The following is a 19,031-nucleotide window of genomic DNA, read 5'->3' on the forward strand; positions in this document are numbered from 1 at the left end:
CTCTCTCCCTAAACCCCCCCCCCCCACTCCCACTCCGCCCCTCCGTCTCCCCCTCCGTCTCCCCCACTCCCCCCTCCGTCTCCCCCACTCCCCCCCTCCGTCTCCCCCACTCCCCCCTCCGTCTCCCCCACTCCCCCCTCCGTCTCCCCCACTCCCCCCCTCCGTCTCCCCCACTCTCCCCTCCGTCTCCCCCACTCCCCCCTCCATCTCCCCCACTCCCCCCTCCGTCTCCCCCACTCCCCCCTCCGTCTCCCCCACTCCCCCCTCCGTCTCCCCCACTCCCCCCTTCCGTCCCCCCACTCCCCCCTCCATCTCCCCCACTCCCCCCTCCGTCTCCCCACTCCCCCCCCTCAGTCTCCCCCACTCCCCCCTCAGTCTCCCCCACTCCCCCCCTCCGTCTCCCCCACTCCCCCCCTCCGTCTCCCCCACTCCCCCCTCCATCTCCCCCACTCCCCCCTCAGTCTCCCCCACTCCCCCCTCAGTCTCCCCCACTCCCCCCTCCATCTCCCCCACTCCCCCCTCAGTCTCCCCCTCTACCCCCCGCTCTGGACCCCCTCCCGTTCTCGGGGATGCCTTCCCCTTTGTGGCCAGACTCCAGCAGTGCGCTGAGCTGTGCGCTGAGCGGTGCGCTCACCTACTCGAAGCTCTCGTCAGCCAGCACGACTGGTTGACGAACTTGAAAAGCAGGTGTGTTGGCCGGCGTGAAAACAGTGCGTGATGACGTCGGGACTTCGGCCCATCCGGGCCGGAGAATAGCGGGGGGCCAATAAGTAGCGATTCTGGTCGTGTCGGGGGGGGCTTTCGAGGCCTTTGCCGGGAATGCCGACGTGTAGTTTGTGAGGGGTTCGGAGAATAGCGGGAGGGCGTCGGACCGGCGTCGCCGTGAAAATATGTGCGGCCCGCTATTCTCCGGACCGGCGTGAGTGCGGAGAATCGCGCTCTTAGTGTCAGAAATGAGGCCTTAGGAGATTCTCGGCATTATTGACTGTCTCGCTGTCTGATTTGCCCAACTTACACCTCAGCAGCTTGACCCCAACAAGGGGGAGCTTCTTTTGAATGGTCCCTCACCACTCAATCCCAGTCAACACACAAGCATGGCAGTGCGCAGACCTGCTCCTCACTTTGGAATAGGCGAGCTGGCCAGGCTTCCTGATGCTGAAGCTGACAGTGCGGGCAGCATGACCAAAGGACCGCCGTCCAACGTAGGAAGAAGACAAATGACCTCAAACAAGAGGCAAGGGTAAGTTACCACCTCTCTCCTGACATCATTCCACCTGCTACCCTTCAAATCCGCCCCCCCCACCCCCAATTCACTGGCTGACACCTCGTACCCTCCATACATCCGATCTTTGTGCTTGTTCCTCAGAACCCCCTGGCACGAACCAGCACAACTCCTTTATGTTCAGCTCCGCTGCCCACACATGCCACCTGCTAGAGACTCCCCTGACCCATCAAGCGTGCAGCTCACAAAGTCGTCTCTTTGTCCCCGCATAATAATTAGAAAAGGGCCAAGACAGGGGATAGTGTCTCAGAGATTCGAGTGCTCATCCCATATCAGGAACGGGCCCTGGAAACCATGGGGTTGCCCGAGTAAAGAGCAGTCACTGACAGCTAGGCTGGCCTACGCCAGAGAGGTGAGGATCCACTGCCTCTTCACCGAGATGAACTGTCTAAAGTGAGTTGTTCATGTCAGACAAAATGACCCTTCCTCTCACTGACCACATGTCCATTGTCTCACAGGACCTTCACTGATGAGGCCAGGCCATCTGTAGTTGTTTCCCCCCCAATCACCATACAAGAGACCACCTCGGAGGGGAGCTCCATGGAGACGACCAGTGAGGCGTCACATCTGTCACCCCCACCTTCCATCAACGCAGAGAGACACCTCGGTGGGTGACATCAGTGAACAGGCTTCTATAATAATAATAATCTTGATTGTCACAAGTAGGCTGACATTAACACTGCAATGAAATTACTGTGTAAAGCCCCGAGTCGTCACATTCCGGCGCCTGTTCGGTTACATAGAGGGAGAATTCAGAATGTCCAATTCACCTACCAGCACACCTTTGGGGACTTGTGGGAGGAAACCCAAGCAGACATGAGGAAAACGTGCAGACTCTGCACAGACAGTGACTCAACCTGGGAATCGAACCTGGGACCCCAGCGCTGTGAAAAAATAAGTGCTACCCACTGCTGGGGCACAATCTGGTGAGCACCACAGGTAGAGGCAGGAACATCCAACGGAGACAGCAGTCAGAGGTCTGCTGGATCACAGGACACAGCTGGGTCCCAGCCAGATGCTGAACCACTGGACAAGATTCTCCCAGAGCTGATGCCGATGATAGGACACAATCGTGGGATTCAGGAGGGGGGTATCGGTGAAATTCCAGCAACAGCATGACCAATTGGAGTAGCCCCAAAAGGATTTTTTGGGGGGAGAATGTGGGGGAGGTCAAGAAATGGGGGGGGGGGGGGGGGGTTGAGCTGATGGATGTAGTCTTCCCGGTCCTTGTCGCATGTCAGACCCTTGCCACCACCAGCCGTCGATCCTCTGGCTCCTTTTTGGACCCGTTCTCCAGCCTCCCTTTGACTGCCTCCTCAGACAAGACCGCATGTCCCAATGCCTTCTCCTTCTCCTCCAGCATGTCACACCGCTGCTGTGCCAGATTGTGCAGGGCACAGCAGACCACCACAAGGCGGGAGACCCTCTGGGGTGGGGGTATACTGCAGGGCACCACCAGAGGTGTCCAGACATTGGAACAGAATTTTCAGCAGGCCGATGCGTCGCTCAGTGACAGCACGGGTGGCAACATGGGCTTTGTTATAATGGGTCTCTGCCTCAATCTTAGGCCACTGCACCGGCGTCATCAGCCATGACCTCAGCGTGTATCTCTTGTCTAACATGAGCTAGCCCGTCATGCTGGGGTGATCCTCGAAGATACCGGGGATCTCCGAGTGCCCAAAGATGTAGCTGTCATGCACGCATCCAGGATAGCAGGCACACAGTTGCATGATCCGGAAGTGGTGATTGAACATGATCTGAACATTCAGGAGTAGAACCCCTTCCTGTTAATATAGGGCACTCCCGGATGCCCCAGTACTCGCAGAGAGACATGTACGCCATTGATCGCCCCCTAAACCTGGGGCAGTCGGCCAATGGCAGAAAATCCTGCAGCCCGGGCATCTTGGTGGGCTAAGTTCTGCTTGAAGCTAATAAAGTTGGATGCCCGGGCATAGAGAGCATCCATCACCTCCCAGGAGCACCTGGGCCGTAGATTGTGAAATGGCACACATGTCCCTGATTGAGCCTGGAATGACCTGGTAGCATAAACGTCCAGAGCTGCAGTGAGCTTCATGACCATGGGAGCAGATGTCCTACTCCTCCACGGGGTGCCAAGTCCATGAGGATGTGGCACAGGTGCCGCATTGTCTCTCTATTAAGACACAGTCTTCTGCGGCACATGGTGTCCATCAGTTCATGAATGACCAACGATGCTTGTACACCATGGGCCATTGCTAGCCTCCCCATCTGGGTCCTTCCTCAGCCTGATGGACAGTCAAGTCTTTGGGGTGTGTCCCTGCATATCTGGAGCCACCTCCAGCCTGAGTTGGCGTTGCTGTTGACTCCGGTGTCTTCCTGCCTTGGCTCCACAAGCAATGTGAGGGCAGCCTTTGCAGAATCAACTCCAGCAAACATTGTTTTATCTGGAAGAATTTAGAGGAGAGAGGCCAACAGTCAGTTAGGGCTTCCACCCCGGGACCCTCAAATCCCCGAAGCCTCCCCTACCTTTAATTGTCTCGCTTTCTCTCTGAGTGCCGTCCAGCAAGCCAGTTGTGCTGGCAAACCTTGCTCAGAACTGTCACATGAGGTGCTCCTAGACCCCAGATGGCATCAGGGAACATTAGAGAGACCGTGCTCAGCTGACCTCCCGCATCCACACACTTACCCTTTGGTCGCGGGGAGATCCACTGTGGTGCCACCCTGCTCTTAAAGTATTTGATTGTTGGAAGTTGCCTCGATGGTGCTGACTCTCCTAGAGTACAGGCAAACTATTCAGGCATCAAAGTTTCCTGGACATGCAATGCACTAATCACCCTCTGAGATATTGCACATACTCCCTGGAGAGGCACTTGAGAGGTGAGGAATGTGAAATGCTATCACAACTAACAAGGCTAATTTCTCATTTGAAATAGCCTTCAACTGTGAAGCTGGAGGCTGCTCACAGTCAAAGGGAATGAAATTGAATTTTAGGAAAGAAGCTGCAGCAGAATTCTCTCCTGGAAATGTTTGGTAGGATTGACAGGCTGTAGCTGTTGTTCCCTCTGCTATGGGTTTCCACAATATTTAAAGGTAGCTTTAAACCCTCACACATGCAAAGCCCCTCCCCAGGGGCGACCCCTGACCTGGAAAACATCAGCTCCCCCAACCACGCCCGACCCCCCTTAAGTCCCTCCCACCAAGCCTCCTTCTGACCCTGGAGAACTGGGGCAGCAGCTCCAGTGCCCTTGAGCTGCATGTGAGAAAATAGAAATGGCTACTCACCCCCTCATTGCGCAAACTTCACATTTTTGTAAAGGAATACGAAACGACGCCTTTGTGACTTCCCGCTGGGGAGTCAGGTAATTCCCAGGAGACCACTGTATTTGACTTGAATCTCGTTATTGAGATTGACATGAATGCAAATGATAATTAATGATATTCGCCCCATTTTTAGGAGTGATCCGGAACTCTACATCAGGAGTGGATCGGGTGAATGGCAAAATGGTTTGCTTCTGGCGCAAATCCTGATTTTGCCCTCTCCCGCTATTCACCCAGCGCACCTGGATCTGTACTGGGCAGAATGCGGTTGCTGAATCACGACCCAACTGTCAGTTCAGTGTTGGACACTGACTGAGTTCTCAAAGTGCCTGCTCTCTGTGTTTTCAGTGCCTGAATTAACCTCTGCATTAATGCCCTCAACAATATAGTACCGACTCCATTTTCCCCCTCTGGCACCAAAACTGCTGATGTCAAGGAGCCAAATTTTGCAGTAAATACTTAACATGTGCAAAATGAACAGTGAATATATTTTCAGAAGAACAATATGTAAATAAATACTGGAAGCCTTTGATATTTTTTTCTGCAAAGAAGAAATCCAAATTTGGGTTTCCTTTTTATTATTACTGAAGAAACTAAATCAAAATAGTAAGCTTAATCACACAATTTGAGACTGGTTGTGCCAGCAAAGTTAAATGGCATCTGAAATATTTTTCAATGCTTACAAAATTACTTACAAACACCTCTATTTATTATTTCATAAATAGGCGCAACAGTTTCCATTAAAAAAGATTAAATATAGACATACAGTGTGAAGAAACAATTATATATAGCCATATGTCAAGGTTATAACTTAGCCATCTCCAATCAGTTGCTGCATCTAATAAACACCAGAGAAGCATTTGGCAGTTTTTTTTACACAAAAGTATAGAATGACATAATTACTAACCATTACACCATAGAAGATACAAAAACATCTATGTAGTACAAAATAAATGTGTTTTGTTTTTTAACACTTAAAAACTGTTCATGCTATTTTATGAGACAATTTGGGATTGCTTAATAAAACTGTTGGAAGCAATTTTGCAAATATATAACTATGAAACCATTTTCTTACAAATTAAGCAAAAAATACTAATCTTGCCAATCTGGTCCCATTTAAATGATATAATCTCACTGGACAGAGCCAGTATAAAGTTACGTTTTAGCTAGGAAACCCTTTTATCATTTTATACTCTTAAGAGAGTGCAACACAGACCCTATTTACAAACTTGCTATGAGTGCTACATCCATCAGTAAATGTTTTCACTGGTTAACTATCAACAACTGATGGAAGATCTAGGATTATATCCCTAGAAAGACATAAAATTGCTAAGGCGGTTCACTACAGCAGCACTCCACAGCAAAACCAACAGTAAGCAAAATGATCCAGGTTTCCTTCCAGAAATGAAGAGGGTCATGTGTCCAATAATAATCTTCGATGGAAAGAAGCAAAAATAATGTCTCATAAATTGGGCAATCCCACAAGCTTAAGTGCAAGCTTAAAGATCTAAGTGCTCAGCGACTTGTTTTCTAAAAGGACACAGACTGCCTTGATGCAATCTGTGTTTGAAGACTTCCCTGCAGTCATCATAGGAAAGAAGATCGTATCCTCAGGTGAGATAAAGTGTTTTATCTCTCTGCAAGCTGCTATCGAAAAAAAAATTACTGTTATTTTTTGTACGAAATAAATGGAAGCATAAAATTAAAAGCTAACTAGTACATATATGCACATTCTTATGTTTACTCAAACTGGCACCAACATCAGACACAATATGTATTAATATTAGCAGATTTATTACAGGGAAAAGGGCAGTTGTTGCATGGTTGTAGTTTGGATGTTATTAATTCTTTTAAAATAAAAATACATACTGACATGGCCATTTCTTGGTAATTAACTGTGTATCATCATTGATTATACTGAAAATAGAAATTGGGAACAAATAATCTCATATTTGGTAGCCGGCAATTTCAGTGTGAAAACACCTGCCAAAAACAGACGTCAGCTTACCCGATCATGCTCAACAAGAGCCAAACCAGCTTTAGCACCACAATGCTATATTCAACAAAACCTTGGTGAAACATGTCAAATTATCCACAAGCTCAATCAACGAGCTGCAACAGAACAGTCAATTGATATCCATTGCTCAATGGTAATATGCAAATAAGGGCTCAGGCCCAATTTTAAGCAAGCATTGGGCCTTCATCTTTGGGCATGCATCACAGGTGCACTGTCTACTTTGTGCTAGATTTTGACAAGAGACCATTTCCTGCCCATTGTCCCAAAACTACAGCGATATGTAAAGGTAAACAAAGAGCTATGGCTCTTGTACATGCGGGTTCACCCAGGAATCTAACTTAACATTCTAAATGGTATGTGTATTTTAAGGAATTAGATGCTTTTAGGCTAAATTTGACATTACATCAACATAATAGCATATAACAAATTAATAACATAAATTAATACAGATTTCTTGTAGTTAAAAAGTCTAAAATGTTACAGGCTGGAATTTTTACTTCAGCATTTACATGAACAGAAAAAGGTAGACATATAAGGAATGGGCCACATTCTTATTTTGTCACTGTGGATCTCTCAGACACATCTGTTTGAAATGGGCACAAGTGATATTATTGGGCAGCCTTCTAATCTGCATTGTAGTCAGGGAAATAATAAATTTGCCATTTTGCATATCGTTTGGGCACAAGGACAAGTGGTGGATGCACGAAGTGTGCAGTAAACATCAGATTCCACAGGCTAAAATACTGGGCAAGTGCTGACATATCGTCTCAGTATCTTCCTCTGCTTTATCAGCGTTAAGTATTTTCCTCTGTGTCCTCTCATTATTTCTGTGTAGTATAAGGGTATAGAGTTAATAACAACATAATGTAGCAACGTGAGGTAGGAAGGGATGAGAATAGGAAAACAAATGTGTCCAGAGAGCAGGAAGCAGAGGTTTGGCACATATCAAATCCAAATAGGAAGAGAACAGTCATTGTCAATCTTGGGACAGGGATAAGTTAGGGATAGCACCAACAGTTTGTTTGCCATAGGTGTTGAGATTTTGGGAAACAGAGAATTGAGGCCATTCAGCCCATGGAGTCCATACTGGCTCCCCGCAAGATCAATCCAGCTAGTCTCACTCCCCCACCTTTTTCCTTTAGCCCTGCAATATTTTACCTTCAACTAATTCCCTTTCAAAGCCAGAATTGAATTTGCTTCCATGCCCCTCTCAGGCAGTGCATTAAAAGATCCTAATCACCGTCTGTGTAAAAGTTTTTCAATTAATGGGTGACAGATGTAAGGCAAAGGAGGAAGGAAAATAATCATCAATTTATCAGTAGATTCAGGAGATTAGTGCCTCAAATCCTAATAATCAACTTGCTGGGGGCCGGAGAGTCCAGCCCTTGATCTTTTCAATTCCAATCACGGACAGCAGTGGCCAGGGGTGGGATTCTCCAGTCCCCCAGCTGTGTATTTCTCGGCCACGCGTGTTCGCTGGTAGCGTGATTTATCTTCTCGCTTGTCAATGGGATTTTCCATTGAAACCACACCACGCCGTCGGGAAACCCGCTGGCTGGGGGTGCTGCCAGCAGGAAAAGTGACAACTGGGGAATACCAGCCCAGAACGTCTGTGATAGGTCACAGGGGTGTGTCTCAGACAGTTTCCATGCAATGGCCCAGAAAATCTTCCTTTTGCTTCTTTACATCTTTAGCTACAAAATAAGTCTTTGAGAGGCCTTCTAAAGGCCACATAAGTTCAGTTGAGTAAGACAATCAATCATGGGGAGTACTGTTATCTTTCTTTACTTAGACTGGCTTTGATGTGAGCAAAATAAGGTTACACTTATAATTTTCTTCAATCCATTTGTGCGCCCAAGGGCATTGTTCCAGTTAACAAGGTTAAAAATGTTTGAACCACAGTCACCCCTAAGCCCTCTTTCAGATACTGGTGGCCTGACCTACCTATGCAGATGATCCTACCATCAGAATCTGGGAGAGAGCCTATGCTGAGGGTTACTGACAAACAAGGCAAGGAAAGTACATGATAAATGGCAGGACCCTGGGTAGCACCAAGGATCAGAGCGACCTTGGTGTGCATGTATACTGGCCCCTTCAGGTAGCGGAGCAGGTGGACACAGTTGTTAAGAATGCATATGGTGGACTTCCGGTGGTGGCTATGAAGGAGTAAGTTGCACATTTGGTGGCTCCCGCTCGGGTCGGACTTTTGGACCTTTCCTCCCGATTTCCTATCGGACTTGAACTATAACACTGAAGTCAGAGGCAATTGTGTGCTGAATTCTCACATCGGTGCATGGAGAGAAGGACTAGAAGTGCTCATGAAGGCAGAAACAGAAAGACAGAGAAGGCTTGGGCTGAAGCTGCAGTGCGAGACAGCAAGGCGGAGGGCTGGACCTCTGGTTTGTCGATCCAGTGGTCAACGGAGCAGCTGATGCAAGTTACTCAGGAAGGCTTTACTAAGCAGAAACGGGACTGCTTGGACCCGATAAAAGAGTCAATTGAGCGGCTGGAGCTTAGATTGGACGCCCAAGATCGGGCGAACCAGAAGGTGGAGAAGGCGCTGGCTGAGCAGGAGGAACATCAAACTGCAGTGGAGTTGGAGGTGGGGATGCTGAGAGACCAGCAGAAGAAGCTCCTGGAGAAGGTATGGGCCTAGAGAATAGGTCCCGCGGGCAGAGCTTGAGAATCGTTGGGCTCCCGGAGGGGTCCGAAGGAGCAGATGCTGGGGAGTACTGCGTGCAGTTCTGGTCACCACATTATAGGAAGGATGTGGAAGCTTTGGAAAGGGTTCAGAGGAGATTTACTAGGATGTTGCCTGGTATGGAGGGATGGTCTTACGAGGAAAGGCTCAGGGACTTGAAGTTGTTTTCGTTAAAAAGAAGAAGGCTGAGAGGTGACTTAATAGAGACATATAAGATAGTCAGGACAGTGAGAGTCTTTTTCCTCGGATGGTGATGACCAACACGAGGGGACATAGCTTTAAATTGAGGGGTGGTAGTATAGGACAGATGTCAGAGGCAGTTTCTTTACTCAGAGAGTAGTAGGGGTGTGGAATGCCCTGCCTGCAACAGTAGTAGACTCGCCAACTTTAAGGGCATTTAAGTGGTCACTGGATAGACATATAGATGAAAATGGAATAGTGTAGGTCAGATAGGCTTCAGATGGTTTCACAGGTCGGCGCAACATCGAGGGCCGAAGGGCCTGTACTGCGCTGTAATGTTCTATGATGTATACATCACAGATATGTTTGAGAAGCTGCTGGGGGATGGGGCATTCTCCCGACACTTAGAGGTGGACAGGGCTCACAGAGCACTCGCGAGGAAGCCACGAATGGGAGACCCCCCCCCCCCCCCCAAGGGCAATGGTGGTGAGATTCCACATGTACCTGGATAAGGAGCGCATTCTACAGTGGGTCAAGCAGACACGGAGCTGTAAGTGGGACAACAGTATCCTGCGGGTCTACCAAGACACGAGTGTGGAGGTGGCCAGGAGAAGAGCAGGCTTCAACCAGATTAGGTTGATCCTTTTTAAGAAAAAAGTGAAGTTCGGACTGTTGTACCCGGCCCATCCCCGGATCACGTACGAGGAACAGCACTTTTATTTTGAGTCGCCTGAGGGTGCGCTGGACTTCGTGAAAAGGAAAGGACTTGTGGTGGACTGCGAACTTTTGAACTTTGCTGCAGCATTCATGGTTTTTTTTCTTTTTGTTTCTCTGTTCTTTAAAAAAAAAAGTTTCTCGTTTTTCATTTTGTGGAAGCTATTTGTACTGTCTTCTGTATCGATTTGGGACCAGTGGCAGATCTGAGTGAGTTAAGGTTTTCATTTGCACTGTTGGGGGATGGAGGTGTCCTTGTTTAGATCTTGGTGTTTCTCTGTCGGGCAATTGTATGGGGATTGTTTGATGTTGGAGTATGTTTGTATGAGCGGTGGGGGTGGGCGTGGGAGGGAACAATAGATGGGAGACTATCCGGTGCCAGGGATGGGAGCCACCAAGCTAGCTGGCGGGCTAGCTCACGGAAGCACAGTGGGGGGGGGGGGGGGGGGGGGCGGTGTGCATACGTTCAGTTTATCAAAGGGGTTGGGTTACAGTGTTGTTACTAGGGGGGGAACGTTGTGCTGACGACGGAGGGACTTGGGCCAATGGACAGAGAGGAGTTTGGGGCGGAGGCTGCCTGGGGGCGGGACGGTGGACGTGCGGAGCATGGGCTGGAGTTGGGCCCAAAAAAGGGGATGGCTGATTGGGGGGGGGGGGGGGGGGGGGGGCAATGAGCCCCCCAACTAGGCTGATCACCTGGAATGTTCGAGGGTTAAATGGGCCGGTCAAGAGGGCACGTGTGTTCGCGCATCTTCGGGGACTGAAGGCGGACGTGGTAATGTTGCAGGAGACGCACCTTAGAGTAACTGTCTAGATTGGATTGAGGAAAGGCTGGGTCAGTCAGGTCTTTCACTCGGGACTGGATTCAAAGACTAGAGGGGTCGCGATCCTGATCAATAAGGCGGATGGTGTTTGAGGCGGGTAGAATAGTATCGGATGTGGGAGGTCGGTACATTATGGTCAGTGGGAAACTGGAGGGGGTGCAGGTGGTATTAGTAAATGTGTATGCGCCAAATTGGGATGATGTGGAGTTTATAAAGAGGATGCTAGGGAAGATACCAGTTCTGGACTCGCACAGGTTGGTCATGGGAGGGGACATCAACACAGTTATTGACCCTCGCTTGGACCAGTCAAGCTCGAAAACGGGCAGGGTACCAGCAATGGCAAAGGAACTAAAAGGGTTCATGGAGCAGATGGGAGGGGTGGATCCATGGAGATTTGGGCAGCCGAGGGTGAAGGGCTTCTCCTTCTACTCACACGTGCATAAAGTGTACTCCCGGATTGATTTCTTCATTTTGACCCGGTCTTTACTGACGGGGGTGGTGGACACGGGGTACTCGGCGATCACAATCTCAGACCATGCTCCACACTGAGTTGACTTACAGGTTAATAAAGACAGTAACCAGCGCCCGCACTAGAGGTTAGATGTGGGACTTTTGGCTGGCGAAGGGGTGTGCGAGCAGCTGAGGAAATGTATTCAGAACTACCTGCAGGTCAACGACACGGGGGAAATTTCAGCAGCGCTGGTCTGGGAAGCACTGAATACGGTGATTAGAGGGGAGCTGATCTCAATACAGGCCCACAGGGAGATGGTAGACAGGGCAGAGACGGACCAACTGGTTAAGGAGATACTACAGATCGATGGAAGGTATGCAGAGACCCCAGAGGCAGGGCTTTTAAGGGAACGGCGGAGGCTACAGGTGGAGTTCGACTTGTTAACCACAGGGAAGGCGGTGGAGCAGCTGAGAAAGACGAGGGGGACGATCTATGAGTATGGAGAGCAGGCCAGCAGAATGCTTGCAAAGCAGCTGAGAAAGAGGGAGGCAGCCAGGGAGATAGGGGAAAGTAAATGACGGAGATGAGAACCTGGTTGGAGATTCAGCAGGTGTGAATAAGGCATTTAGGGATTTCTACAGTAGGCTGTACAGGTCGGAACCCACTACGGGGCCGGAGGGGATGAGGCACTTCTTGGGGGGGCTGAATTTCCCAAAGGTTGCAAGGGAGCTGGTAGAAGGGCTGGGGGCCCCGATCGGGTTGGAAGAGCTAGTGGAGGGTCTGAAGGCCATGCAGGCAGGTAAAGCCCCGGGGCCGGACGGGTTTTATAAAACGTTCTCTGGGATATTGGGGCCGGTGTAGATGAGGATGTTCAATGAGGCAAGGGAAAGAGGGGTGCTGCCCCCGACGATGTCACAGGCCACAATTTCGCGGATTCTGAAGTGGGGCAAGAACCTGGAGCTGTGTGTGTCCTACAGGCCGATTATCCCTGTTGAATGTGGATGCCAAACTGCTGGCCAAAATGTTGTCCTCCAGGATTGAGGATTGTGTTCCGAACGTTATTGGGGAGGACCAGACGGGGTTTGTTAAGAGTAGGCAGTTGGTGGCCAATGTAAGAAGGCTGTTGAATGTGATCATGATGCCCCCGGAAGATAGGGAGGTGGAGGTAGTGATCGCAATGGATGCAGAAAAAGCTTTTGATCGTGTAGAATGGGATTATCTGTGGGAGGTACTGGGACGGTTCGGATTTGGGCGGGGCTTTATTGACTGGGTTAGGTTGCTGTATCAGGCTCTTGTGGCAAGTGTACGGACAAATAGGACAACATCGGACTATTTTAGACTGCACCATGGGATGAGACAGGGACGTCCCCTCTCCCCACTGTTGTTCGTGCTAGCTATAGAGCTGTTGGCAATTGCTCTGAGAGCCTCAAAGGGCTGGAAGGGGCTGGTCCGGCCGGGGGGGGGGGGGGGGGGGGGGGGGGTTTGGATCACAGAGTCTCGCTCTATGCGGATGACCTGCTTCTGTATGTATCGGACCAGTTAGAAGGGATGGAAGAAATCATGAGGATTCTAGGGGAATTTGGCCGGTTTTCGGGGTATGAGCTAAATATGGGGAAAAGTGAGATGTTTGCGGTCCAGGCAAGGGGACAGGAGAGGCAATTGGGGGAGCTGCCGGGTAGATTAGTAGCGGGAAGCTTTAGGTACCTTGGTGTTCAAGTGGCGCGGGAATGGGACCGGCTGCATAAATTAAATCTGGCCCAGCTAGTGGACCAAATTAAGGACGATTTTCAGAGCTGGGATGCGCTCCTGTTGTCACTGGTTGGGAGGGTGCAGATGGGGAAGATGACGGTCTTCCCGAGATTCCTGTTTGTGTTTCAATATCTCCCCATCTTTATTCCATGGTCCTTTTTTAAACGGGTTAACAAAGTGATCTCTGGCTTTGTTTCGGCGGGCAAGACCCCGCAGGTAAGGAAGGTAATGCTTGAGCAGAGTCTGGGAGAGGGCGGGCACCTGTAAGGGCACCAGTTTGGGGGCATTGGTAACTGTGCCTCTGCCATTCCTGCCAGCACTGTACTCTACCAGCCCCGTGGTGGTGGCGGCCCTGAGAGTCTGGGGGCAATGGAGGAGACATGTGGGAGCAGAGGGAACATCGGTCAGGTCCCCAATCTGTAATAATCACCGGTTTGCCCCGGGAAGCATGGATGGGGGGGGTTCCGGATATGGCGGAGAGCAGGGATTGAGAGGATGGTTGAGATGTTTATAGAGGGGAGCTTTCCGAGTATGTGGGCGCTGGAGGAGAAGTTTGGTTTGGCGAGGGGAAACAAATTCAGGTATCTGCAGGTTCGGGACTTCCTACGTAAACAGGTGTCAACCTTCCCACTCCTACCGCTAAGTGGGATTCAGGACAGAGTAGTTTCCAGAGGGTGGGTAGGAGAAGGGAGCGTCTCTGACATTTACAAGGAACTTATGTGGTCAGAGGAGACGCAGACCGAGGAGCTGAAGCGCAGGTGGGAGGAGGAGCTGGGAGGAGAGATAGAGGATGGTCTATGGGCGGACGCGTTGAGTAGAGTCAACGCGTCCGCAACATGTGCCAGGCTCAGCCTGATACAAGTTAAGGTCGTTCATTGGGCTCATATGACAGTGGCCCGGATGAGCAGATTCTTTGGGGTGGAAGACAGGTGTGCAAAGTGTGCTGGAGGGCCAGCCAACCATGTCCACATGTTCTGGACATGTCCGAAACTTCGGGGAATTTGGCAGGGGTATGAATATGTCATGTCCACGGTGTTAAAAACAAGGGTGGCGCTGAGTCCAGAGGTGGCAATTTCCGGGATGCCGGAAGACCCGGGAATCCAGGACAAGAAAGAGGCAGACGTTCTGGTCTTTGCTGCCCTCAGTAGCCCGGATATGGATACTATTAGCTTGGAAGGACTCAAAGCCCCCAAAGTCGGAGACGTGCCTATCGGGTATGGCTAGCTTTCTCTGTTTGGAGAAAAACAAGTTCGCCTTCAGTGGGTCAATGTTAGGGTTCGCCTGGAGGTTGCAACTGTTTGTCGACTTCTTCGCGGAAAATTAATCGTCAGCAGATTGGGGGGGGGGGGGGGGGGTGGTTTAGTTCAGGTTAGAGTAGGGGTTTAATAAAGCTGGGACCTGTATGGGAGGGAGACGGCTTTTGTACGATGTTTATAGTTTCATGTACATTGTTTATTGTGTTGTTGTTATAATACCAAAAATGTACCTCAATAAAATGTTTATTTAAAAAAAAAGAATGCATCTGGTGTACTTGCCTTTATTAGCCGAGGCATAGAAGTTAAGAGCAGGGAGACTATGCTGGAAATGTATAAAATGTTGTTTATGCCACAACCTGTGTATTCTGTGCAGCTCTGGAATCCACATTATAGGAGGGATGTGACAGCACGTGAAAGGGTGCGGAGGAGATTTACCAGGATGTTTCCAGGGCTGGAAAACTGTAATTATGAAGAGAGATTGGATAGACTGGGGTTGTTTTCCTTGGAGCAGAGGATACTGAGGGGGGGGGGACATGATTGAGAAGTATAAATTTATGAGGGGGTATAGATAGAGCAGACAGGAAGAAACTTTTCCCCTTGGTGGAGGGATCAATGACCAGGGGGCATAGATTTAAGGTGAGGGGCAGGAGGTTTACAGCGGTGTGAGGAAAAACCTTTTCACCCCGAGGGTGGTGGCAGTCTGGAACTCGCTGACTGAAAGGATGGTAGAGGTAGAGACCCACATAATTTTGATGTGCACCTGTGATGCCAAGGCATACAAGGCTATGGGCTCAGTGCTGGAAAATGGGATTAGAATATTTAGATGCTTGATTTTGACCAGTGCAGACGCGATGGGCCAAAAGGCCTTTTCTGTGTTGTAGACCGCTATGACTGTAGATCCACTCCACTGAGTTATGCTCCCAGAATGAATCCCCAAGAATTTGCAGTGGGAGCATTTTCATCTGAGTCAGATCACTCAGGTTTTGAGCTCTATTTGTGTGTATAATAACGGATGCAACAGCATCTTTCGACTGGTCACACCGGCAGGATCTCCGGCCCCACCGCCAGAGCACCCAGCTGAGGGTTTCCCGGTGGCATGGGGTGGATTCAATGGGCAATCCCATTGACAGAGGTGGGACCAGAAGATCCCGCCTTGCGCCAACAGTGGTCTGCCTCTCGGCATAGAGAATCATGCCATGGGGAAGGCAGAGAATCTCGCCCAATGGTTTTTATCACAATATCTTATATTCTTCCTTTAGACATAAGTGACATTGGCCAGGCCAGCATTTGTTGCTTATCCGTAATTGTCCTTGATTAAGTGGTAGTGAGCCATTCTTGCTGCAGTCCATTTGGTGTAGGTAATAAAATACTCGGGAAGCACTGCATTGTCAAAAATGCTGAACCATTGTCCTGTGTGCTCGATATGAAAAGTGGCTGCTGACGTCACACCGGCGCATGTGCAGGGGAAGGGGTCTCTTCCGCCTCCGCCATGGTGAAGGCCATGGCTGGGGCGGAAGAAAAAGAGTGCCCCCAAGGCACAGGCCTGCCCGCCTATCGGTGGGCCAGGCCACCGTGGGGGCACCCCCCGGGGTCAGATCGCCACGCGTCCCCCCCAGGACCCCGGAGCCCGCCCACGCCGCAAATCCCGCCGGTAAGAGAGGTGGTTTAAACCACGCCGGCGGGAAAGGCCTGTCAGCCGCGGGACTTCGGCCCATTGTGGGCCAGAGAATCGCCGCGGGGAGGGCCCACCGACCGGCGCGGGGTGCCTGCCGATCGGCGCGGCGCAATCCCACCCCCGCCGAATGTCGGGGGGGCGGAGAATTCGGGACACGGTGGGGGCAGGATTGACGCTGGCCCCGGGCGATTCTCCCACCCCCCAGAGGGTCGGAGAATTCCGCCCCTGAAGTTCCACATCCGACCAGTCCAAAGCACCGAGCAGCTTCTTTTTGCTTCTCTGTTCATTAAAATATTGTTTTGCAGCTTGGAGTTGAGTGGGAAGACTGCTTCTAACACCTCCTAAAAATACATACTTGGCTTCATTACTTTGTCTGAGTACTGTTCCAAACAAATGACTTGCCAATTAATCACTTCCTTTTTTAAAATGCAGTTACTGTTATTTTGTGGGCAAATTCAGCAATTAATCAGTGTAGGCAATATCCCAAAATGACCCAAAGAATAACTTAAATAATTGGATGATCAATTTTGGTGCTAGTGGCGTCTGAGGGATGAAGGCAGCACAGTGGCATAGTGGTTAGCACTGCTGCCTCACAGCGCCAGAAAGCCGGGTTCAATTCCGGCCTTGGGTAACTTCATGTGTGGAGTTTGCACATTCTCCCCGTGTCTGCGTGGGTTTCCTCCAGGTGCTCTAGTTTCTTCCCACAGTCCATCGATGTGCAGGTTAAGTGGATTGGCCATGTAAAATTTCCCTTCATGTCCAGGGATGTGTGTTAAGTGTGGTTACAGGGTTGCAGGGATAGGGTGGAAGCCTGTTAGGGTACTCTTTCAGAGGGTCAATGCAGACTCGATGGGCTGAATGGTCTCCTTCTGCATTATAGGGATGCTATGGTTCTATGATCTTCAGGCAGAATTAGCTGCTCATTTAAAGGTGTGTTTGGATGTGGTTTGGCTCTCTGAATGAGAGTCAGCATGGCAACAGTAAGGGAAGTCACACCCCGTCTTTGCTGACGACCCCAACCAACCGTGGGCAGCATGGTAGCACAAGTGGATAGCACTGTGGCTTCACAGCGCCAGGGTCCCAGGTTCGATTCCCCATTGGGTCACTGTCTGTGCGGAGTCTGCACGTTTTCCCTGTGCGTTTCCTCCGTGTGCTCCGGTTTTCTCTCACAGTCCAATGACGTGCAGGTTAGGTGGATTGGCCATGATAAAAATTGCCCTTAGTGACCAAAAAGGGTAGGATGGGTTACTGGGTTACGGGGATAGGGTGGAAGTGAGGACTTAAGTGGGTCGGTGCAGACTCGTTGGGCCGAATGGCCTCCTGCATTGTATGTTCTATGTAACCCTTTACTGACAACTCCCTTCCGACAATCCCAATCACATCCATACTCATTTCTATCTGGGGATCCATTGGTTGTCCTGTGGGAACTAAATCCCCACTGTAGTACTGGCACTGGCCATTGTTCCCACTGGTGCTGCTGGTACTGGAGAACCACCGGCCTCTGATTGGTCAGCAACTTTCAAGGGTGGTATTTCGACCCTAATGATGGCTTAATTGGCTGTTGCTGCCCAGGAGAGTGCCTGATTATAATGTAATAGTGTTGGGCCTCCCGGAGAAATCGATGGTTGAGAACTTTGTTGCCCAGATTAAATCCTGGCCCTTGTTTGAATAGCCCCAGGACATCTTTTATAGCCACTGAACAAGCAGGCAAGACATTGGTTCAGTATTTCTGACAATGTAGTGCTTTCTCAATATTGCGCTGAAGCCTCCATTGCTTATAGGTGCGAATGAAGCTCAAATCCATTGTGATCTGACTCAGAGATAACAGCACTACCACTGAGTCAAACTGACACCACCTCGTACACTATCCTGTTCCTATCACTAAAATCTTCAAATTCCAGTGGCAAGAAAGACATTCTAAATGTCGCATCCTCTCCCAAGCCAACTTGCTCAGCATCAGGGTGCTCATCACTCAAAACCAGTTCCAATGGGCAGGACGAGTAATTTGTGCGGCATGTAGCTAATATGACTGTACCAGACTCTCAAAGCAACTGACGTACTTGAAACATGGCCACAAGAGGAGACTCCCAGGAGGACAACAAAACGTTTTAGGGATTTCCTCCTTATATGCCTGAAGAGGTCAAACATCCCACTGGCTCATGGGAGTTCCTGGCTTGGTACCAACCAAAACAAAGAAGGCTCCTCTGGGAAGGCATCAAATATAGTGTAAGAGTTTGTTGGAACATGCAGTGGCAAAGATGAGCATTGGAGGGTGGACACCAACTACCAAACAACTCATGTAACCACCCCTTCAAGCACAATCTGTTTCAAGTTAACAGAATCCTGAATGGCTGCAACTTTATCTTTTCATTTCTTAATCAGTTTAAATTTTCCAATGACCTTAGTAGTGATGGTGAACCTTCCACCTACAACTTACCTCCTTGATCTGCAGTTCGCCTGATATATAACACAAGTAATGCAACACCCACTCAATTCTGAACTGGAGATTATAGGCTAAAGTTCTAATATGAACTTAAACCCACAAACTACTAACTCAAAAGTGCTACCAACTGTGTCAATCTGCACGTAGAGCAGATCAGACGCTGGGGATTTTGCAGAAAGTAACTAATCTCCTGCTTCCTCAAAGCCTGTCTAACATGTACAAAGCAGAAGTTAGGAGTGTGATGGAATACTCCCCACTTGCCTGGATGAGTGCAGCTCCAACAACACTTAAAAAGCTCAACACTATCCAGGACAAAGCAGTCCACTTGATTGACACCCAATCCACCATCTTAAACATTTACAACCTCCACCACTGATGCACAGTGGCAGCAACGTGTACCATCTATAAGAGGCACTGCAGGAACTCACCAAGGTTCATTTCA

General features: G+C 49.7%; 1 protein-coding gene across 12 annotated transcripts in view; it reads right to left on the reverse strand.

The window, feature by feature from the left end:
• Positions 1-5,121: 5,121 nt before the first annotated feature.
• Positions 5,122-19,031, reverse strand: part of tox (thymocyte selection-associated high mobility group box) — a 495,189-nt gene continuing 481,279 nt past the window's right edge. For 8 of the 12 annotated variants that reach the window (XM_038809433.1, XM_038809431.1, XM_038809422.1 and 5 more), the window contains one exon: positions 5,122-6,226. In XM_038809433.1, coding sequence (XP_038665361.1) covers positions 6,190-6,226 — 37 coding nt within the window. In that variant the 3' untranslated portion in view covers positions 5,122-6,189. The remainder of the gene's footprint in view (positions 6,227-19,031) is intronic. The other 4 variants (XM_038809432.1, XM_038809423.1, XM_038809429.1 and 1 more) reach the window with 2 other exon arrangements.

Source organism: Scyliorhinus canicula, chromosome 10 (genome assembly GCF_902713615.1).
Source record: "Scyliorhinus canicula chromosome 10, sScyCan1.1, whole genome shotgun sequence".
Lineage (NCBI taxonomy): Eukaryota > Metazoa > Chordata > Chondrichthyes > Carcharhiniformes > Scyliorhinidae > Scyliorhinus > Scyliorhinus canicula.